The 22,024-nt window shown below is 40.8% G+C and overlaps 1 protein-coding gene across 1 annotated transcript in view; it reads right to left on the bottom strand.

The window, feature by feature from the left end:
• Positions 1 to 22,024, bottom strand: part of obscna (obscurin, cytoskeletal calmodulin and titin-interacting RhoGEF a) — a 44,151-nt gene that overhangs the window by 7,756 nt on the left and 14,371 nt on the right. The window contains exons 26-70 of the mRNA XM_088425546.1: positions 21,753 to 22,019; positions 21,018 to 21,287; positions 20,214 to 20,492; positions 19,757 to 20,014; positions 19,418 to 19,684; positions 18,658 to 18,924; positions 18,327 to 18,593; positions 17,983 to 18,249; positions 17,617 to 17,883; positions 17,144 to 17,410; positions 15,871 to 16,137; positions 15,513 to 15,779; positions 15,160 to 15,426; positions 14,809 to 15,075; positions 14,453 to 14,719; positions 14,052 to 14,318; positions 13,311 to 13,577; positions 11,170 to 13,203; positions 10,279 to 10,446; positions 10,094 to 10,206; positions 9,330 to 9,530; positions 9,143 to 9,225; positions 8,888 to 9,061; positions 8,599 to 8,758; positions 8,402 to 8,503; positions 8,164 to 8,328; positions 7,906 to 8,064; positions 7,645 to 7,822; positions 7,432 to 7,545; positions 7,190 to 7,357; positions 6,994 to 7,096; positions 6,303 to 6,432; positions 6,095 to 6,200; positions 4,122 to 4,227; positions 3,649 to 3,767; positions 3,452 to 3,564; positions 2,407 to 2,575; positions 2,040 to 2,127; positions 1,769 to 1,969; positions 1,616 to 1,676; positions 1,453 to 1,530; positions 1,178 to 1,350; positions 1,081 to 1,107; positions 832 to 984; positions 12 to 57 (exon numbers count right to left, since the gene is read on the bottom strand). Of these exons, the coding sequence (XP_088281672.1) occupies positions 12 to 57; positions 832 to 984; positions 1,081 to 1,107; positions 1,178 to 1,350; positions 1,453 to 1,530; positions 1,616 to 1,676; positions 1,769 to 1,969; positions 2,040 to 2,127; positions 2,407 to 2,575; positions 3,452 to 3,564; positions 3,649 to 3,767; positions 4,122 to 4,227; positions 6,095 to 6,200; positions 6,303 to 6,432; positions 6,994 to 7,096; positions 7,190 to 7,357; positions 7,432 to 7,545; positions 7,645 to 7,822; positions 7,906 to 8,064; positions 8,164 to 8,328; positions 8,402 to 8,503; positions 8,599 to 8,758; positions 8,888 to 9,061; positions 9,143 to 9,225; positions 9,330 to 9,530; positions 10,094 to 10,206; positions 10,279 to 10,446; positions 11,170 to 13,203; positions 13,311 to 13,577; positions 14,052 to 14,318; positions 14,453 to 14,719; positions 14,809 to 15,075; positions 15,160 to 15,426; positions 15,513 to 15,779; positions 15,871 to 16,137; positions 17,144 to 17,410; positions 17,617 to 17,883; positions 17,983 to 18,249; positions 18,327 to 18,593; positions 18,658 to 18,924; positions 19,418 to 19,684; positions 19,757 to 20,014; positions 20,214 to 20,492; positions 21,018 to 21,287; positions 21,753 to 22,019 (10,037 nt within the window). The remainder of the gene's footprint in view (positions 1 to 11; positions 58 to 831; positions 985 to 1,080; positions 1,108 to 1,177; positions 1,351 to 1,452; positions 1,531 to 1,615; positions 1,677 to 1,768; positions 1,970 to 2,039; positions 2,128 to 2,406; positions 2,576 to 3,451; positions 3,565 to 3,648; positions 3,768 to 4,121; positions 4,228 to 6,094; positions 6,201 to 6,302; positions 6,433 to 6,993; positions 7,097 to 7,189; positions 7,358 to 7,431; positions 7,546 to 7,644; positions 7,823 to 7,905; positions 8,065 to 8,163; positions 8,329 to 8,401; positions 8,504 to 8,598; positions 8,759 to 8,887; positions 9,062 to 9,142; positions 9,226 to 9,329; positions 9,531 to 10,093; positions 10,207 to 10,278; positions 10,447 to 11,169; positions 13,204 to 13,310; positions 13,578 to 14,051; positions 14,319 to 14,452; positions 14,720 to 14,808; positions 15,076 to 15,159; positions 15,427 to 15,512; positions 15,780 to 15,870; positions 16,138 to 17,143; positions 17,411 to 17,616; positions 17,884 to 17,982; positions 18,250 to 18,326; positions 18,594 to 18,657; positions 18,925 to 19,417; positions 19,685 to 19,756; positions 20,015 to 20,213; positions 20,493 to 21,017; positions 21,288 to 21,752; positions 22,020 to 22,024) is intronic.

The raw sequence follows: 22,024 nt of genomic DNA, 5'->3' as shown, positions 1-22,024 counted from the left end.
TTAAGTCTCACCTGGAACCATTCATGGCTCAAGCACTCAAAGGCAGATGGACGCTTCCTAAACAGAGTAAAGAGAAATCTAAATAGTATTTTGCACTTTAAAAGTGATTTTTTTTTTAATCCTAATTATTTTTTGTAGATGCATAGGACTAACAATTTGGAGTCCCCATTTTTGACATTTGCATGTACAGTACTTGTAAGCTACATTTTAAATGCATAGCATTTTCTCCTGTATTCCATTATGAAAAAAAAGAAAAAAATTTTGCAGGAAAAAAACGTTTTTCATTCGGAAATTCTTTGTATGTTTTACAAGGAGAGATTGAGTGAATTTTATTTGATTATTTAGAGTGGCCCTCTCTTTGGTCCGACCCTTAGTTTTTTTCCCATAAGGCATTAAAAAAAAAGCCAATTTCAAGCATTCTGACTGACCATAGTTAATGTTTTCTTTTTTTAAAATATAATTTTCCCAAAACTTTTCTCTGCCCATTCACATAAAAAAAACAAAACAAAAAGACAACCCAACAGTTGAGGTCAATTAGCACAGATGGCACTCCTCATTAGCATTTCCTACATTATTTCACGTCTGTGGTGGTCAGTTAAATAGGTTTAAAAAAAAATACCATGTAAAACTCTACTTGTAAAATTAACTTAGAGTTTCTGAGTGGAAAAAATAAATTCCATTTTTTTTTGTTTGCTTTACTCCAGATTTTTTTACAGTTCATGCTCATTAACACCCTTGGCATTATGGAAGCAAATGCTACGTTTTAATCATTTAGTCGACAAGTACATTGTAAATAATAATAATAACAATTATAGATGGAACAGGGCCTACTCAGGGTCTGGTTGAAGAAGACTGCGAAGAAAGGCCCGGGCCTCAGGACTTCGACTCATGACATCTGGGGCATCCCAGTTGAGGGTCCCTTCACCCACTCTCAGCAGTGTAGCACGGTCCGTGTCACCCACAAAAGGGCAACGACATAACAAACTGCCAAAGGAAGGAATAGAAAAGAAACCATAATTAATATTATAGTTAGTTTTATGCTATTGTACAGAATGCTGTGTGGCCAAATACTTCCCATACCATAAATACGCCATCACACCCACTGACCTGTTACAGATTGAAAGATGTTTGTTAAATATACGTACAGTACTTCTATCTGAAATGGATTTTGACTCACCAAATATCTGTGCCCACACCGACGGGTTCTTGGTGAACAATTTCCGGCGCAACAAATTCCGGTGTACCATACATGCTGTACTGATGTCTGGATGTGTCTACTTCCTGGCAGAAGCCAAAGTCACAGATTTTGATTTCATCTCTGGGTGGGTATACCATGAGGATATTCTCTGGCTGAGTGTTTATACAAAAAAAAAAAAAAGACATGAAGACATGATATGTTTCGATACAAAAACAAGTCATTTTGTCAGTATTGAAAATAAAGACAAATCTCACTTTGATATCCAGATGCAAAATATTCATGCTGTGAATATGTCCAACTCCTTCGAGGATTTGCTGGATGTATGATTGTACCTGAAATAAAGCCATTCGAAGGGCATCAAATTAACACGAAACATATACACTGCATGACAATTTTAATGTGAAATCCATCTATTACCTCCTTTTCTGAGACCAATCCTCTGAGTAACAGATGGTCTACAAGGCTGTGAGAGCAGCAGCTAGTGATTGCATACGTTAAAGAAGTTCATCGATTGGGACACAAAAGGGTTATTGTATGGGAGATTTTTTTTTTTTTTTAAAGAAAGGATACATTTCTGTAATAAGCACCAGTGTGCGCCGAGTGCAAAAAAAGTCCAGTAGACAAGCCACCCTGGGATGAGCCAGGCGGGAGAGCAAATCCCTCTCCTGGAAAGCCCGAGTACGAGTGCTACTTCGCAGGGGTAAGAATTTGGCAGCAAATACTTCACCGGTCCCTCTGTGGATCACCCGTTTCACCACCCCAAACGTTCCCCTAGGGAAGAAGACACTCCAATGAATCTTAAGAGATGGTGGGACAATATGGATGTGAAACCGGTTCTCACCTTCCAATTTCTTCACCCACATCATAGACGGTGAATAGCTTCCTTCTCTTTCCTAACTCGACCTCTCTCTCCTGAGACCCCAATGGACCTAAAGTGAACAAAGTGCAGCTGTTGTAGTAACCCTTGTGTGATACTTTGTCCAATCCTTTAATCTTTACATCAAAGGGAAAACATTGAAAGAAAACACTAGGGGGCTGAAAATTCACCCAGATGATGACAAAAATATCTGATTTCAACATGGCACGACCACTTAGTTATTATACTACCATGAGTGTACCATTCCTTGGCAGAAATACTGTGAGAATGATGTGGAAGAAAATGACCCAAAAATGGACAAAATAGTTATTGCGGTTATAAATCGCCTCACCTTCCTCCACTGTGAGCTGAGCCTGACAAGAAACGTGGCCAGAGTCATTGTAGGAGAAGCAAGTGTAAATGCCGCTGTCTTCACTTTCTGGACACACGATGGTCACTGAGCAGCGGGCGGCATGCTGAACGATCTCCACGTGGTCACTGGCTCGAAGTTCTTCTCCGTCCTCCAATAAGAGAGCATAGACTGGACTTATCAGAAACTTTGGTTTGGAAATCATTTGTAATGGTATACACTCAGAAATAGTAGGGAAAAAAAAGTACTAACAAACTTGGTTAAAATGAATAACTTAAAAAGTTGGGTTTATCCGGTTTTGAGCCGATTTGGATTATTTTTGACCCAACTGTACTTTGGCTGTTAAAAAAAAAAAGGTTAAAAAATACCCCTGACAACAAATACAGTACTTTAAAATCAATCAATCAATCAAATTTTATTTGTATAGCCCTAAATCACCAAAGTCTCAAAGGGCTTCACAGATGAAAAGAGGTCATGTGGAGACCTCTTTTGATAAAAGAAGTCGTACGAGACATCTTTTCAGTGTAAGGTACACAACAGCATCCCCTGTCAAAGCTCCCAGAAGAGGAAGGAAAAACTCAAAAACCCCAATTAGGGGAAAATCAGAAACCTCCAGAAGGGACCACAGGTGGGAGGAGCCCCCTTCCAGGCCCACAGGTTGAAGTGGATGCTGCATGTACCAAATACAGACATACACATAAACAATATAAATTACAGAAAAAATGAACTCGGCCCAATTTCTGGGTTGAAATAAATAGCTATATTTTAGCCAACTGTTTTCTAGAGTGGAAACAATATTTATTAAACTAATACACTCCATAACATTTGGGTAAAAAAAAAAAAAAAAAAAAGAAGGGTCTGAAATTGATTGTGCCAATTATGGTGGGGCTAAATAGTTTGAGAATCAATTAGTCCCAACAACAAATCAGACTAAATGACCCACCACAAAAAAAACAAAAAGAAGGGAAAAAAAAAAGGCTTGAGTTCTTATTGAATTTTCTGAATCTCACACCCACAGTGCTCCTACCTTGTACCACTGTATCTGTGGTATCGGTCTTCCAGTAATGATGACGGTAAATGTGGCTGGTTGGCCTGGTTCAACGCACAAGTCTTCAGGGGGTACTTGAATGAAGGGGGGGACTGAACAGGAATGAAAAGCAAGTGTCAGGTTTTCTATTTGACAATAATTGTTCAAAATTTTTAACAGAGACAAAAAGGATCCACCGTCTGTAATTTCCTGCATTTGCTCTGAAATGTAAAGTTCTTCTTCTTCTTCCTCCTGCAAGTAACGTGGAGGCTGCTGCTGTGCAGGCTGAGGAACCTCTGCAGTACTGCACTCTGCTCTGTAGACCAACAAGCAATTAGATGTTCATGTTTGAAGTCCTGGCGTCTTATTCGTATGTTCTCGTATGACTCGTGCAGTATTTTGACCATTCACAGTATTCTCGCCAATGACCACACTTCTTCAAATTGGACATGTTGTCACCATCTGGGTAAAATTTCAGCTACCCCGTCTCTTCTTTCAATGCTTTCTCATTGATGCGAAATGATGTGAAAATTAAAGAATTGCACAATATACTGCACAAGGGTTGCTAAATTTAGCTGTTTTAAAATGTGATCTGATCCCTTTTCTTTGACCTAGCTACATCTCTGCCAAGAAAATATGTTTTATATTGACATTAAAAAAGTATACTTACTCTTCATAAATAGGTGGAAAAGGCCCCTTTGAAATAGAGGAGGGGGTGAAATCAGTTTGAAGCCATTTCTTCACAAAGGCTGAGGACCAATCTTCTGAGTCTGTATCTAGAAAAATACCATTCTGTTAATAAAAGTAATGATTTAAAACAGACATGAGTAAAACATACATTACCTGATATTACAAAGAACAAAAATAATGTGTGTCTCTTACCTGCTGGCTTCAAGCTTTAGTGAAACTAAAATGCCCACCATATCAACAAGATATGGGCATGACGCGCCCACTCTTGTAAGATAACATCTGCCCAGCACATGGCCATCTCATATTTGTAGTGGTGAAGCGTTAGCCGGGCATGCGTTGACGAGAGAGGGGGAAAAGGGGAACACTGAAGGTTACATGTTATTGTGACAATGATGACTTACACGGAGCGGTCCGCATGAGGAACCTTCTGCTTTTGGACTAGTAGAGGGAAGATGGAAAACATGAAGGTTGAAGACAATGAAAGAATCAAATACCAAAACTCGTATTTAGCATTTAAATGTAAATACTTGTCATTCAATCCCAAAGAAATACTTTAAAGAGTCCAGACATTCAACACAAGGTAATTATATTTTATTTTTTTCAGTAATTTCTTTCAAGTGTCAAAAAAAGGGCTGGTACTAAATGAATTAAGTATTAAAATAAAATAATAATAAAATAATAAATTACTTATAGTAATTACAAACTAAAGTAATCGGATTTTCTAAGTAATCAAGTATTGAAGAGATTACTTTAGATACTAAAGTACTGACATAATCAATAATTTGAGCAACTAATGTACTAAAGTAATCAATTGTTTTAACAATTATGTACAAAAAGAATAGAATCTTTTTAAGAACAATTACCTAAAGTAATTAATTATTTTAGTACCTAAAGTGACATCTAAAATAATGAATTAATTTAGTTACTTAAGTACTAAAGTAATCAATTACTTTAGCAGCGCTTCTCAATCATATTTTGCTTAGTCTAAAACAGAAAACAAATAACCAAGTGCATCAAAGTGCCTGAAAACTAAAAATGCCAGGGGGGCTCACACCACTATTTGAGAAGCACTGCATTAGAGAGTAATTCACCAGCCATTTTTTTAACCTTCCCTTGGCCAAACATATGTAAGAAAATTGAAAATAAATAAATGAAACAGTTTTTTAAAAATCTGGTATTGAATGTCTGGACTATTAAAAAAGCATAAAACTATGTCCTTGGGATAGAATGAGTCAATGTACTATACTGCACTTGTGCCAGCGTCACTGTACATACAGTATGTCCCTTTAAGCTCACCAACCTCAACATTAGGTACACTTGCAAAATTATTTAAAAAAAGATGGATCTGTAAATAAAGTTGATCAAACACATGCCTTTTCAAATAAAATAATGCTCAGTTGACACAATTAACACCATCAGAGAGAAGCGCAAATTTAACATTTTTTAGAATGTTTTTACATTAGCAGTGGCAAATCTAGAGCAAGCAACAAAAGTTTAAAAAAGAACAAAAAACAAACTTCTATTTTTGTATAGACCACACTTTGTAACATCCGATATTTATGCAGAAATATGGCATAACAATGCCACACTCTGATTGTTAGAATACAGCATCGACACAACAGTAATGTGTCTGATTGCATTTCTTAGTGAAGCGTGCCCCCTGGTGGCGACTAAAATAGCAGCGTGAACAAATTGGACATTCGGCATTAGGCATTCGGTTTAATAAACTGGCAAATGGTATGAAACGACTCCAGATGTAATCATATGAAATGGACAAAAGAAAAAAAAAACGGAATGTCTGAAAATGCAAAAAACATGACAGAATGGACAGGACTGTCAAGATGGGAACACAAATGGACTGTTGTGAACGATGGCATGTGCTTACTTCCTTCTTATATGAGGAAATGTGTTCCTGTACGGCATAATTGCCTTGCATAGATGGAATCGCCATACCTTTAGGTGGCAAGTCGTGCGCCGGCTCACCCTCAGAGTCATTCGGGGCCACGTAAGACGGGCAGAGTCCGGCCTTGCACTTGACACAACCAAACTCGTTCGAAAGCTGTGGCGAAAATCAAAAAAAACAAACACTTTCTATGTCTTTCAGGGGACATCTGGGACAGTAGAGATGACAGACAAACTTAAGGTTACGAGCGCATCATACCTCACACTCATACAGGCCAATGTCAGCCTCTGTGGCACTGATCACTGTAAGACACAAAATTCCACTTCGAGGGTCATTCGAGATTGAATATTTTTGCTTGTCAGTCAATTCTTTGCCATCTTTCATCCACCTGCAAAGTCAAAAGAGTTGATGTCATACATTAAGATCAAACACAGGATATTCTGCAGACTATACTGTACAGATATATACTGTACAGTTGTGGAATAAATTGACTCGTCTTGAGACCAAAATTTGAAACAAAATTAAGAGATAAGTGTTTGAAAAAAGTTAGTAAATCTAGACTATCCAATCAAAAAAATGAAAAGGCAATTTTTCTCTTGTCCATCTCCTTAACTCATTCAATCCCAAAGACATATTTTACATTATTTAAGTGTCAAAACATAAACATTTCTTAAGTGTTCTCTCCCTTCCCCAGTCATCTCCATGTTGTTTGAGATATGTGGTATTTTTGGTTGGAGCATGTGCGAGGATTATTTTTCCAGCCTTATGCTATGCCCTTGTTTGGGGCACGGTCAAAGATTGTTTTTCTTTTTTCGTCACGCTCATGTCTTTCTCTCGTAGGATCACAGAGCGCGGCATACTGTCTGTCCCCCCGTTAGTCAATTGTATGTTTATTGTTGTATAGCAGCTACACAATGACAATAAAGGGGTGGTAAAAATATATACTGACCTTATTCTGGGCAAAGGAGTTGTGAGAGTGGAACAAGTAAAGTGGATATCCTCATTCTCCATCAGACAAGTACTTTCCAGCCGACTAACAAATCTGGGCGGGGCTAAGGGAGCAACATTTTAAATTCCAGGGAGTTTGAACATTGTTGTATGAATTTAAAAAGCGATATTTAAATGCAATCCTTGAGAGGACTCACCCTGCACTACAACAGTAGCCAGAGTGCCAGCGCTGCCCATGCTGCTGGTCGCGTAGCAGACATATTGTCCGGAATCTTCTGCAGTCAAACAGTCCAAGATCAGAATGCACGCGCCCGACCTGTCGGCTGTGATGATGTGCCGAGGGTCGTCCTCCAACGCAAGGCCATCTGAGAAGGCGAAATGTATGAACCAATGCAATGCGAGTCATCTTTTATTTTTTTATTATCATTATTATTCCGACCTTTGAACCAAGTGATGGCTGGCTGAGGAAATCCTGTAACCTTGCAGCTCAGTTTGACGGTTTGCCCGAGCTTTGCTGAGCAGTCCGACAGCAGTGATTTAAACACAGGGGGCGCTTAAAGATCGATAGACGCAAACATAGCGGGCAAAGACGACAACATTAATAAGAATAGGAATTTACAGATCTCTCGTAATCCTACTATGAAAGGCTTACAGTTTGTGGGCAACACGGATCGTTGCTGCAGCTCCTTCAAATCTTTGAGCCAGGAAAGTTTCGCCAATGGCGTGCGGGCCTGCAGTGTATATTTCCGCGCAGAGCCCCTGTGCTCATGCCACAGCTCCCAAGTCTTCTCATCGCCTCCCATTGTCTCCTTTAGCTCTACATCATTCAGCTGCGGTTGGCAGAGTCAAAACATTAAGAAATATTTGTATGTAAACACGTGATATAATCGTAGCACTGTGGATCATTCATTACCTTCATTTTGTTCTTGAAGATGTACGTATCACAGTTCTTATTGGCATCTTTTTTCAGTTTGCATAGTACAATGCAATCTTTAAATAGAAAGACTTGTCTTTGGTGCCCTCTAGAGGACTTTTTTGTTTCTGGAGCTTCATCCCACACAGTGAACGATCCCTAAGAGAAAAACAAAAAACGACAACAGAAAACCGGAATGTTTCTTAATCATGATATTTTCTTACTTTCTGATGATCAAATTTGAAAATGGGCACTGACCTGCCGCACGGGCTCCCCCAGGGCAGTCAAAGAGGCGGGGTAGTTCTCAATCAGGGAGACTTGGTGGAGGTTGTCAGACCTCCAGGGAAGACAGGAAACAATGGAGAAGGCATCCTCCAAAAGACAACAGTTCTGCCCACTTTTGGCTTTGTTCTTAATGAACTCCTGAAGATGAAATGGACATTCAAAACCATGTTGACATCTTGTGGACAATTTTTCGCTACTTTGGGAAAGTGACCTTAAGCAATGCTTGATATGTCTGAATCCTTTCAACGGGTCTTTGGAGGAAGGTCAATGTATCAATGATCGGATCCTCAGGTCTACCAGATCCTGGTAACTCCTGGAATTTAGTTTAAAAAATAAATGCCCGTTATAATTTTATTGTTGTCTATTAAAATGTTTACTGAAATCCAACGTAATGCTGACAAGGCTTACTTTGAAATATTGTTGAGTTGCTTTATCAGCAATGCAGGCCTCTGCTTGCGCTTGCCCCAGCATGTAATGAACATACTTTTCAAGGTCTTCAAAATGACGGACCAGATGCATGGCCACGTCATCGTCTGTGGTGCACGCTCTCAATCCAGGGAGAATGGACCTGAAAGGGCGGCTCGTAACGTCAAAATCAGACTCAGGATGACGGTAGAATGTTCTAGTTTTCTTTTTGTGTTCCTTATGACTTATTATTGCATGTGATTAATAAACATAGGCAGTCTTGTGTATTTACTTCTCGTGAAGAAGGACTAAGTCCTTTATGTTTCTGAAGATGATATCTTTTTGGTTGATGATGTTGACAGGAACATGGCGACTGGAGTCCAAGTAATTTAGAGGATGAGAAATAAACATCCCCATCTCCTTCACAAACTCTTCCTCACCATCAATCAGACCTTGGATCAGTTGGCTAAAAAACACAAATTTGAAGGAAAATTCACTTTTTCTCAATAACAGACTATTTTAACAGTGCCTCGCAATATGAAAATACCTCAAAGCCTTTCTGTACTCTTCTCCTGTGGAACCGATTCCATCAAGATCCTCTTGAGGTGCCCGCAATTGTGTGAAGGCCTCCTGATAGAAAATAAACACACAAAAAAAAAAATAACAGTGCTGGATTCCAAACAGACTCCTTTAACTGTTTAAATGTTTCACAAACTGTTAGAATATACTCGAACCTTTCTCTTTTTCTCCAGGTATGCCGGACAAACCCAACCCTGTCGAGCTGGGTTGGTTTTGGTGGGTTTGGTTCTTATGAGCCATTTGTCTGGATGGACAGAGTCTAAAACCTCTACAAATTGACCTTCCTTCAGTAAAAAACTGTCCTTGCTTCCACTGTTTGGGTTGCAGTCAGCTCCGGTTACATACATTTCGAATGTCTAAGGGAATAAAAATGAGATTATGTTAAGAGGTTTCACAATAAACAAATCTTTCTTTTTACTGTATCGTTGAAAATAAAAGCAATCAGAGCATCTTTTATTTCTCCTGCAGGGCTGCAGCTATTGAATATTTTACGATTATAAACACAGAAGACAATTTCACTTAATTATGAATGACCGATGTTTGTTTTTTTTAATAATCAACATTTTTTTTAATTAAACATAAAATGTAAGATTTGTAAGTGTTCCCATTCTATTTGCCCAGATATCATTGGTACGATAAGATTTATTTTGAAGTTAGCTGGGCTTGTCATAATGTTTGGAAGCGTATTTTACTGTCATGTAATCTGTAGTATTCCATTGCTCCATTGCAAACACAAAAACAGCCAAAAGAAAAAAAATCTGAAGCTGTGCAGGAACAAAAAATCTAGTGCAGTTTTAATCTCATGCTAAGATTTCGTCCCATCCCTTGTATCAATTTTTTGTATGCATTTTTGCCCGGGAACAGGCCTCCGCTCGCAATGTTGGAACTAATTGCACTTTTTCAAATCAAAAGCCCAAACCTCGCGTTGATCCTCTTCTCCTTCAGATTCTGATCCAGAGACAGTGCTAGCTAAAGGTGTGAGGGCCCTGTGGTGTTTAGGAGATGGTGTCCTCATTTGGACTTCTTGGGTGCCTATGAATGAGAGGCCCATAAAAGTAATGGTATACTTGGTGGAAACCTGAAAAGAAGCAGACCACTGCTAACCTTTGACTTGTAAAAGGTTCTTAGGAAGGCAGGGCTCAGAAACGTTTTGGTCCCGGTCCTTTGGAGGCATTTGGTCGGTTGCCTCAGCATGCTCCCTCGGTGGAGTGGTCTTGATTTCTTCGGGTTCCATCACGTCTGGTGCGGTGTCATAATCAGACGGGCTTGACACTGTCAGAGAAAGACATTGAACTCGTTCGATCCCAAAAAGATCATTAAGTTTTTTTTAAGACTCCAGATGTTCAATTTCAGGTGCTTACATTCTTAAAAAAAGACTAGTGAAATAATTATTCATAGAGATCGTACAAGAAAGTTCAATGAAATTGTTCCTATATGAAAGGTTAAAAACAAACAGCTATGTTTTTTCCAAGTCTGTCTGTCTGTCTGTCTATTATGTGCACTGTATATATATGTATATATATATATATATATATATATATATATATATATATATATATATATATATATATATGAGGTGAATTGGCGAAACGTCAAATTTTTGACTGAGATGTCCATGTAAGAATTTTTACAAAGCCAACTTCCTTAAGGTCTCGACTTTCATTTACCAGCTGCCAAAAGTTTTCAAATTGCAATCGCAGTGTATGGAAATGAGGAATTATTAAACAATGCGCATCGTTGAAAGATAAATGCAACGAGATTTTAAATGTGTTTTTCTCAAAATCAAGGATTTCAATTTGGCAACAATCACATTGCAGTAACTGAGATATTTTAAGCTACTTCCACGTATTATATATCATTTTAAATGGAATTAAATGTGGGATTTGAATATATCAATATCCATGAATGACGGACTCTTAAGAAAAACTTAAAAAAATACATGTCTGGGCTTGAATCATTTGAGGAAGAGTGGAGAATGAACTGTGTATATATTACTCGAGCTGGTGGCGATGAGAGACGATGGTCTCCTCTGTTGCAGGCTCGACTGCATGTGCTTCTCCGTCAGGTTGTAGGCCTCCCACAAAGAGACGTCTACATCCTCTACATAGTTATCGGCATCAGTCGCTGAAGTTGTTTGATCTTCAATCTGTGTTGTTTCCTCGGGCGTCTTTGGAGCCAACTGCAGCGGGGTGACTGCGGCAAGAGGTGGGTGCATTTGCCTGCGGACCGTCTGAGCAGGCACCACCGTTAGGTTTCCATTGTAGGACGTGGTGCCAAATTTGTTGATCACCTCGCATGTGTAGATCCCGCTATCATTAGGGGTGAGTTCAGTGATAACCAGAGAGCAGACGCCACTCTCCGTGGCCTCGGTACGGTGTCGTTTATCCTCGCAGACTTGTTGTCCGTTTTTAAGCCAGCGCACATTGTCAAAATGTCCTTCGACGGTACACACTAGACTGACGGTATCATCGATATCTGCACACTGGTTCTTAAAGACCTCTTTCAAGACTGGCCGTGCGTTGTTGTCCGTTTCGTAGCCTTTGCCGGGAGTCTGAGTCTTGGCGCTAGCGTCTTGCGTTTGCGGTTCGTCGTCAGCACTCAGGTAAATATCCGGTGGAGCATCTTGGAATGTCTTCTGGAAAGCGGTAGGTGGCATGTAAGCATGGGTTGAGGGTTCATCGAGGAAGCTGCCAGGTTCGATTAAGGGGATCTCGGCGAAAGCTTCTGAGAATGTTTCATCTTCGGAGATGTAAAGGAGAGGAATTTCTTCCGTTTGCACTTCTTGTTGCTCGTCCTTAATTCCCATTGGTTCAGGGGCTAGATCTTTGTCCGTTAGAGGTTCTTTCCTCATGGGTTTGACAGGATGTTTGATTAGCTGTTTGGGGACAAGCAGGTTCTCCGCCAGATCAGCATCTGATGGTACTGATTGTTTTTTCCCAAGTCTTGGCTCCTCGTCCGTCAAAGATCTTGCTGTCCGTTTTGGTGGGTGATCTTTAGGTGGTGTTATCAGTTGCTCATCTTGATCTGTCTCAGTGTCTCTTGATTGGTGTTTTTCCATTCCTGTTCTTGTTTTGCTTTTTGATCTCACAGGTGGTCTTGGGGGAATCGTTTCAGTGGTTATACTTTGAGGTACTTTTGATGGCACTTGCTCCTCCACACGTTCCATGGTCGCGAGTTGTTTCATGTGGTTTTGCTGTGCATTTCCTGCCCTAGGATCATGGACTGTAGCATTTGATGATGCAATGACCTCCTCAGTTTCTTTACCGACACGTTCAGTAGGCTCTCTTCCTCCTGCTAGTTTTCCTTTTGATCTCACAGCTGGTTTCACATCCTCAAGCGTCTTCTCCAGTTCACCATTTTTAATAGTAGACTTTACTTTGTGTTCCAATGTTATGTTCCCAAGTGATGTTACTGATGGTTCAACAGCCCTTTTCTCCACCTCAACTCTCTCCCACAATGTTGTCTCTGGGTAGTCATTTGTTTTTTCAACATCTATGCCTTCTTCACAAGGTTTCCCTTTTTGGTTTGGATCCGTTTCCAGAGATTTAAATAACTGGTTCAGCTGACCAACGTTATTGTCCTCATGAGTTCTACCTGTCCTGCTAACTTCTTCTTCAATCTGCTGCTTTGCTGGTCGCGGCTTCTTGATTTCAACTTTTTCAATCACATGCTCCTTCTCAGCTAACATTGCTGGTTTTTGCTGGTCATCCACACCTTGGTCCATATTATCCTTCCGCTGGTTTGAATTCTGAGCATTGTCAAAGTGTGTCTCTATGGATTTTTCAGTCTGGATTTCCTTTTGGTCTAAAGATTCTATTTGCAAAGACTGTATGGACTGTTTGATGTTAAACATGGGCTCCACATCCGGTTCCAAAGCAGTGATTGATGCTTTTCGAACTGTCCTCTTCTTAGGCTCTGGAGGAATCGGGTGAGCATCGGGGAGGTCCACATTCTCAGGTTTGGGAGTGGTACTCCTTGTTCGTGGTAGTATCGTAGGAGGTTCTTCCTTGGGTAAAATAGTTTTGGGTGCTAGAAAGGAGAGTTTGAAGGTGAGGGGCGATTCCAGGCTAATACATTATTATACCTTTCTGTTATACATTTATTTCAAGTATACTGTATAAAATAGATGTACCAACCTTTTACAGACACAACTGCAGTGGTTTCTGCACTTCCTGCTTGACATGAGTAGGTTCCACCATCTTCTGCATTTAGCTCCTTGATGTGAAGTTGCAGCACACTGCCATCCTGCTTCATTGCATACTTCATGTTTGCTATTAGTGACAAACCGTTCTTTTTCCATTGTACTGAAACTCCAAGTTTGGACAGTTCGCAGCATAAGACTACTGTAGCTCCCACTTCTGTTTCTGTATTTTGTAATTCTTTCTTGAAAAAGCAAGGCAGTTCTGGAATGCATTAGAAAAAGAAGTCAAAACTTAAGAACACTAATATCTTGCAGCACACACAAACCTTTGCCGGGGCACTTTGGAACACAAAGTGTTGCTTCATGTTCCAGTTAATTTGGTCTTAATTTGAAAAGCATTATTGCTGTCACGGTATTAAAAAGCTTTTAATCAGATTGGCTGATACCTACAAAAATCCTGTTGAAATCTCTCATAGCCCCTGAGGTGCTTTTGCGTACCCAACTAGGAACAACCCAACTATACAAAGTGTTGCTTCATGTTCCAGTTAATTTGGTCTTAATTTGAAAAGCATTATTGCTGTCACGGTATTAAAAAGCTTTTAATCAGATTGGCTGATACCTAAAAAAATCCTGTTGAAATCTCTCATAGCCCCTGAGGTGCTTTTGCGTACCCAACTAGGAAGCTCATACAAGCTCCACTTGAGTACCACTATCTTCAATACAAATTTCAACACACCTTTTACAGACACAGTTGTGGTGGTCTCCACACTTCCTGCTTGACATGTGTAGCTTCCGCTGTCTTCAGGATGGAGGTTCCTGATATGAAGCTGGAGCAAACAGCCATCTTGTTTCATGTCATACTTCTGGTTAGCTTTCAATGGAAGTGAGTTCTTCTTCCATTGTGTTGACACTGCAGGTTTTGTCAACTCGCAAGAAAGGACAACTGTAGTTCCCTCCTCTGCCTCTATATTTTGTAGCTTTTTCTTAAACAATGGAGGGAGTTCTGCGAAAATAGGCAGATATTAGTAAATAATAACGGTACAAAACCGTGGTAATGGCATTTTAAAAGCAGGCATTTCCATTTATGTCAGGTGAAAACTTTTGGGAGTTCTAACAAAATTGGAACAATATACACACTTTTTACAGAAACAGTTGCGGTTGTATCTGCACTCCCTGCTTGACATGTGTAGCAACCACTGTCCTCGGGTTTCAGCTCCTTGATGTTGAGCTGGAGAAGGCAGCCATCTTGTTTTATCTCATACTTCCTGTTTGCCCTCAGAGGCTGCTTGTTCTTCTTCCATTGCACTGGTTCTCCTGGTTTAGACAGCTCGCAGCATAGAGTGATTGAGCCTCCCTCATCTGCTTCTATACTTTGTAGGTCCTTCACAAACAATGGCGGCAGCTCTGGGGAATTCATCAAGAGATGGCATGAAGATGACTGGTAAGTTGGGTGACACAGAGTGAGATATTCAATTACTAAATTATTTTCATACCTTTCACTGATAAAGCTGCTGACGTTTCTGCACTTCCTGCTTGACACGAATAACTACCACTGTCCTCCAGTTTGAGATCCTTGATGTTGAGCTGCTGAAGGCAGCCATCTTGCTTCATCTCATATTTCCTGTTGGCCCTTAGCGGCAGCTTGTTCTTCTTCCATTGCACTGGCACTCCAGGTTTGGACAACTCACAGCAGAGCAAGATTGAACCTCCCTCATCTACTTCTATACTTTGTAGGTCCGTCACAAACAATGGTGGCAACTCTGGGGGAATTCATTAAGAGATGGCATAAATATGACTGTCAAGATAGTGTATGAAATACCCAAACACTAAAACAAAATACATACCTTTCACTGACAAAGTTGCTGTAGTTTCTGCACTTCCTGCTTGACACAAATAACTACCACTGTCCTCAAGTTTGAGATCCTTAATGTTGAGCTGGTGAAGGCAGCCATCTTGCTTCATCTCATATTTCCTGTTGGCCCTTAGAGGCAGCTTGTTCTTCTTCCATTGCACTGGCACTCCAGGTTTAGACAACTCACAGCAGAGCAAGATTGAACCTCCCTCATCTACTTCTATACTTTGTAGATTCGTCACAAACAATGGTGGCAGCTCTGGGGGAATTCATCAAGAGATGGCATAAATATGACTGGCAAGACAGTGTATGAAATACCCAAACACTAAAAAAAAAAATCCATACCTTTCACTGACAAAGTTGCTGTAGTTTCTGCACTTCCAGCTTGACACAAATAACTACCACTGTCCTCAAGTTTGAGATCCTTAATGTTAAGCTGGAGAAGGCAGCCTTCTTGCTTCATCTCATACTTCCTGTTGGAGCGTAGAGGCAGCTTGTTCTTCTTCCACTGCACTGGCACTCCAGGTTTAGACAACTCACAGCACAGAGAGATTGAGGCTCCCTCATCTACTTCTTTACTTTGTAGGTTCTTCACAAACAATGGTGGCAGCTCTGGGGGAATCATCAAGAGATTGCATGAAGGTGATTGGTAAGAATTAGATGACACAGAGTGAGATATTCAATTACTAAATGATTTACACACCTTTCACCGACAATGTAGCTGCAGTTTCTGCACTTCCTGCTTGACACAAATAACTACCACTGTCCTCAAGTTTGAGATCCTTAATGTTAAGCTGGAGAAGGCAGCCTTCTTGCTTCATCTCATACTTCCTGTTGGAGCGTAGAGGCAGCTTGTTCTTCTTCCATTGCACTGGCACTCCAGGTTTAGACAACTCACAGCACAGAGAGATTGAGACTCCCTCATCTACTTCTATACTTTGTAGGTTCTTCACAAACAATGGTGGCAGCTCTGGGGGAATCATCAAGAGATGGCATGAAGATGATTGGTAAGAATTAGATGACACAGAGTGAGATATTCAATTACTAAATGATTTACACACCTTTCACCGACAATGTAGCTGCAGTCTCTGCACTTCCTGCTTGACACGAATAACTACCACTGTCTTCTAGTTTGAGATCCTTGATGTCGAGCTGCTGAAGGCAGCCGTCTTGCTTCATCTCATATTTCCTGCCGGCCCTTAGAGGCAGCTTGTTCTTCTTCCATTGTACTGGCACTCCAGATTTAGACAACTCACAGCAGAGCGAGATTAAGCCTCCCTCATCTACTTCTGTTCTTTGTAGGTCCTTCACAAACAATGGTGGCAGCTCTGGGGAAATTCATCAAGATGACTGACAATATTAGGTGAAACAGTGAAATACTTGATTACTAAAAAACATACACACCTTTCACTGACAAAGATGCTGTAGTTTCTGCACTTCCTGCTGCACACGAGTAACTAGCACTATCCTCAAGTTTAAGATCCTTGATGTTGAGTTTGAGAAAGCAACCATCTTGTTGCATCTCATATTTCCTGTTGGCCCTCAGAGGCAGGTTGTTCCTTTTCCATTGCACTGGCACTCCAGGTTTAGACAGCTCGCAGCACAGAGAGGTTAAACTTCCTTCAGGTGCCTCTATGCTTTGTAGACTTTTCACAAACCATGGTGGGAGCTCTGGGGATCATACCCAAAAAGATTTCAGTCTCAATGCGCTGCTAAGCAAATCTCCTCTGCCTCAGGTCTTCAAAATCAGTAGTATTGGTTGATTCGATTCCATGTATCAGCAACTGGACTGTTTTTTTAATAAACAAGCTTTGGCCTCTGATGATGTCAATATTTTTGATTGATTGGTCAGAGCCAAACTTGCAAAACATTGATAGCATTTATGTATCATTTTTTTGGTCAGGTAAATCCTAACTGAAGGTCCATGGACCAAATGCAAGGCACCCACCTACCAAAGATATACAGTATAAATGCACCTTTCACCGACAACGTGGCCGTAGTCTCTGCACTTCCAGCTTGACATGAGTAACTACCACTGTCCTCAAGTTTGAGATCCTTGATGTTGAGTTGTAGACGGGAACCCTCTTGTTTCATTTCGTATTTCCTGTTGTCCCTCAAAGGAAGTCTGTTCTTTTTCCATTGCACTGACATTCCAGGTTTAGATATCTCGCAGCACAGAGAGGTTGAACCACCCTCTTCTATCTCTGCATTTTCTAATTTTTCTTTAAAGAATATTGGAAGCTCTGAGAATTGGCATATAAGAGAACAAGTTTAGATGCATGCTTTTGAATTAAAACAGAAAGAAACAACCTTGTGCATTACAAGCATAACAGATTGACAAAAATGACACAGATATATTGCAATTAAGCAAATTCAACTGCACACATTTCTGTATTTGTTAAATTTTCTATTAAATACAAAATTTGCAGGTCAACAAAATAAGTGGTACCTCTCACAGATACAGTTGCAGATGTTTCTGCGCTTCCTGCAAGACAAGTGTAGCTTCCGCTGTCCTCAGGTCTGAGGTCCTTGATGGCTAGTTGGATAAGGCAGCCATCTTGTTTCATCTGATATTTTCTGTTGTCCCTCAAAGACACTCTGTTCTTTTTCCATTGCACCGCCACTCCGGGTTTAGACAGCTCACATGACAACATGGCAGTATCTCCTTCCTCTACCTCCATATTTTCTAAGTTAGCTTTGAATGCAACTGGGCGTTCTGGAGAAAGATTAAACAAATATGCTTATGGATATTTAAAATACAAGTCGATAGGAAAGAACACAATAGTGATTAATGATGATTTTGGCGGGGACACACCTTTTACTGAAACTGTTGCAGTTGTCTCCAACCTTCCTACTTCACATGTGTAGCTACCGCTATCCTCAGGTCTGAGGTCATTGATTTGGAGCTGAAGGAGGCAGCCATCTTGTTTCATCACATACTTCTTATTGGCCCTAAGAGGCAGCCTGTTTTTCATCCATTGCACCGGCCCTCCAGGTTTGGACAACTCACACAAAAGGGAAATCGAACCTTCCTCATCCACCTCGAAATTTTGCAACTTTGTAACAAAGGATGGAGGCAGTTCTGGGGAAGTTCATAACAGCCTAAAATTAGGATCAGACACAAAAATACAAAAAGCAATGAAGAGACACAAATGGTACCTTTTACTGACACAGTTGCAGTGGTCTCTATGCTTCCTGCATGGCACGTGTAACTTCCACTGTCCTCAGGTTTGAGATCCTTGATGAGGAGCTGGAGGAGGCAACCATCTTGCTTCATCTCATACTTTTTGCTGGCTCTTAATGGCGACTTGTTCTTCTTCCATTGTATTGCAATGTCTGGCTTGGATACCTTACAGCACAAGGAGGCAATACCTCCCTCCTCAGCCTTGATATTCTGTAGGTTTTCTTTGAAAATTGGTGGTAGTTCTAGGAAAGATTTCATTCAAGGGTGAAGCCAGCAACAGAAAATGTAAGAAGACACTCTACCAACCTTTCACTGTTAAAGTTGCAGTTGATTCTACACTTGCTACATGACATGAGTAGCTGCCACTGTCTTCAGGTTTGAGATCCACAATATTAAGCTGGAGCAGGCAGCCATCTTGTTTCATTTCAATATTCCTGTTGGCTCTCAAAGTCAATCCATTTTTCTTCCATTGCACCGGTGCTCCAGGTTTAGACAGCTCGCAGCTGAAAAGAACTGAACCTCCCTCATCCATCCGCACATTTCGCAAATCTTTCTTGAAGAATGGTGGGAGCTCTGGGTGGTAATGGATAACAAATGACCAAAATATTAATATAATGAGAACAAAATGTAATCTTTCACTTTTGACACAGCTTGTTCTGTCATGTTTTGACTCTGTAAAGACGTATATGTCTTTGTGATACAATGACTATTCAGCGTCAGTTATTTTCAGACCCTACGTTACCCTCATATTTGAAAAGAAATATTGTAAATAAGTACTTGGGATTGAATGTTTGGAATCAGTTAAAATGTATACATTTGTATTTGGAATTGAATGAGTTTTAAAAAACAGCAAAAATAACTAAAATCGTAGGTAAAACAAGACATCTTTGAAAAGAAATCACACAATATAACTACCCCCCCCCAAAAAAAAAAGTGACAAGTAAAAACAAACTAATGAAAACTATGCTAACGCTGGCCCAGAGATGAATCTTATAAAACGTTTTGTAATAAAATACTTTTTCCTTTATAGTTAATGCACTTGAATGCAATATGAACTTGACTTTACCTTTGACCATAACCATTGCAGTCGTTTCTGCATTTCCCGCTTGACATGCGTAGCTGCCGCTGTCCTCAAGTTTCAGCTCCTTGATATGAAGCTGGAGGAAGCAGCCATCTTGCTTCATCTCATACTTCCTGCCGGTCCGAAGCGGCAAACCGTTCCTCTTCCACTGTACCGGCAGCCCCAATTTGGACAGCTCGCAGTAGAGCACGGCCGAGCTTCCCTCCTCAGTCTCAACACTTTGCAACTCTTCCTGGAAGAACGGGGGCAGCTCTGGAGAACAAAACAAAACGACACTCATGGACACAACTTCATCTGGCGATGCCATACTACTTCCTGTATTACCTTTCACAGTAAGTTTGGCACTGGCCTGTTCGTCGCCTGTGTCACAGGAGTAAACTCCAGCATCTGAAGGCTCCACGGCATGGATGAGCAATAAGTTGACTTTTCCCTCTTTCCGAATCTCAAATTTCTCGCCGTTTCGAAGAGGGATGTGGTTGCGCCGCCAAGTGACTGGGGTGGTGAAGTCAGAGGTTGTGCAGGACAAAGTAGCAATTTCTCCTTCCAAGATGAGGACATCTTGAGGCTTCTTCTCAAACAAAACTGAAAATTAAAACATCTCTTAAGAATAACAAGTCCTCACAAAGGTGATTGATAAATACATTTCATCTCCATCTTGGTACCTTTAGGGCTATTCGTTTTTACTTCCGATAAGACAAAACAAACAGGAATTGGATTTCCTGCTCTCCGACGTTAAAAGAAGAAAAAATAACCAAAGAACTACATAGCCGTCTCTCCACACCTTTGGGCTTTGGTACCACCAGAAGACTTGCTGAAGTCCTTTCCTCCCCGACCACAAATGCCACGATGCCCGTCTCCTCAGGTGTCGTCATGGTGAGAACAAGTCGGTGTGTGCGACCCTGACAAGTCATCTGGTTCATTTCGTTCTTCTGCAGCGGACTGGAGCCCAGCCACCATACACCCTCATTCACGTTGGCGTGGCTAAGCTCGCAAACAAACATGGCGTCCTCGCCCGCCGTCACAGTGATGTCTTTAAGCTCTGTGATGATTCGGACTCGCTCTGTGGAGAAGAAAGACAAAGATACCTTTGTAGCAATATAGTGGGAGATTTGTATCATATGGCAGGTAGGGATGGGACGAGATCTCGTACCACGAGATTTTGTGAGATTAGAACGCCCTGAGATTTTTCGGCCCTGTGCAGCACAACGACTTGGGTTGTAGGTCCACGAGTGCAGTGGAAAACACCAGAGAATGCTCAGTGTGTTGTGCTTTGCATGAAAGTAAAATACGCTGCCATGTCATGTGAAGGCCAACCAAAGTTTCAAAATAAACCTTATCATACCAAATAATCTTTGGACGCATGTTGCAAATAACGGTGACTTGACTTTCTACTGAACAAACTGTTCTTCAATGGCAAAGTGATTCCGGTGTCACGAAAGCTCATGTTCAATCACTAATTCAGGGCACAAGAAAATGAATTTGCCCAGGTCTCACCTTCTCTCGTTCGTTTGGACACAATGTCATGAGACACCTCATCTTGTGGGATTTGTGTCTCATCCCATTCATAATAGGAGGACATTCTTACCTCTCACAATCAACTTGGCGGTGGTCCTCTTGCCCCTGGTGATGCAACAGTATTCACCAGCATCTTCCAGGTTCAGCTGCTTGATCTCAAGCATATGCATGGCTCCCTTTTTCGTAATACATAGTCGTCCCCCGTCTTCGATGACAGTGTTGTCTTTCTTCCAAGTGACTGGAACATTGGCGCTTGAAACTTCACATGACAGCAGCACAGACTTGCCCTCCATCACCGCTTGGCTTTCCAGTTCCTTCTCAAAGAACACAGATGCTGCCGCTAACATAAAAGGAGGAAAAAGGATATTTTGTCAGTTGGGAGGATACGACAATTAAACTATCGTAATTATGGCATAATGGTGACATAGTGCTCTCATAGATTCTACTCAATTATTAAGACATTCTTCGTAAATAGTATATGGTAAGCATTAAACTTATTTAGCCATTTTCAGCAGTAAAATGTCATTATTTTGTCTACACTCAAATTACTTAAACGAAATATTCTTTTATGTATAGGTAACAACTTTAAAAAGACATTTTTTTTTCTTGCTGTCAAAGAGTGCTTTAACTCAGGTAAAAAAAAATACATGCCAGGTAATTGATTATTTCCAGGTAAATTAGAGGATAAATGCAGATCATTAAGGTCAGGAGTGACCAAATCCGATCCTCGAGAGCCACAATCCAGCCTGTTTTTGTTTTTTTCCCTTCAACCAACACACCTGATTAAAGTGGAAATGTTGAATACCTCTCACGTTTACTTCAGCCGTCGTCCTCTGCTCGCCAAAAACACAACTGTACTCCCCGACATCTTCTGGCAGGATGTTTCTGATGCTCATCTCAGCTATGTTCCCCTTGAGGCTCATCTGGTACCTCCCGCCATGATGGAGCTGGTCCTCACCCTTCCACCACTGGACAGATACCCCTGTCCTGGACAGTTCACATCGGAGGGTCACGTTGCCTCCCTCTGCTGCCTCCTGGTTCTTTAAACCCGTTTTAAAGGTGAGGGGGATAGCTGTG

Source organism: Hippichthys cyanospilos, chromosome 10 (genome assembly GCF_059441005.1).
Source record: "Hippichthys cyanospilos isolate Australia breed blue-spotted pipefish chromosome 10, RoL_Hcya_1.0, whole genome shotgun sequence".
NCBI lineage: Eukaryota > Metazoa > Chordata > Actinopteri > Syngnathiformes > Syngnathidae > Hippichthys > Hippichthys cyanospilos.
The sequence above is the reverse complement of the archived record's forward strand: the minus strand, read 5'-3'. Positions and strand labels throughout refer to the sequence as shown.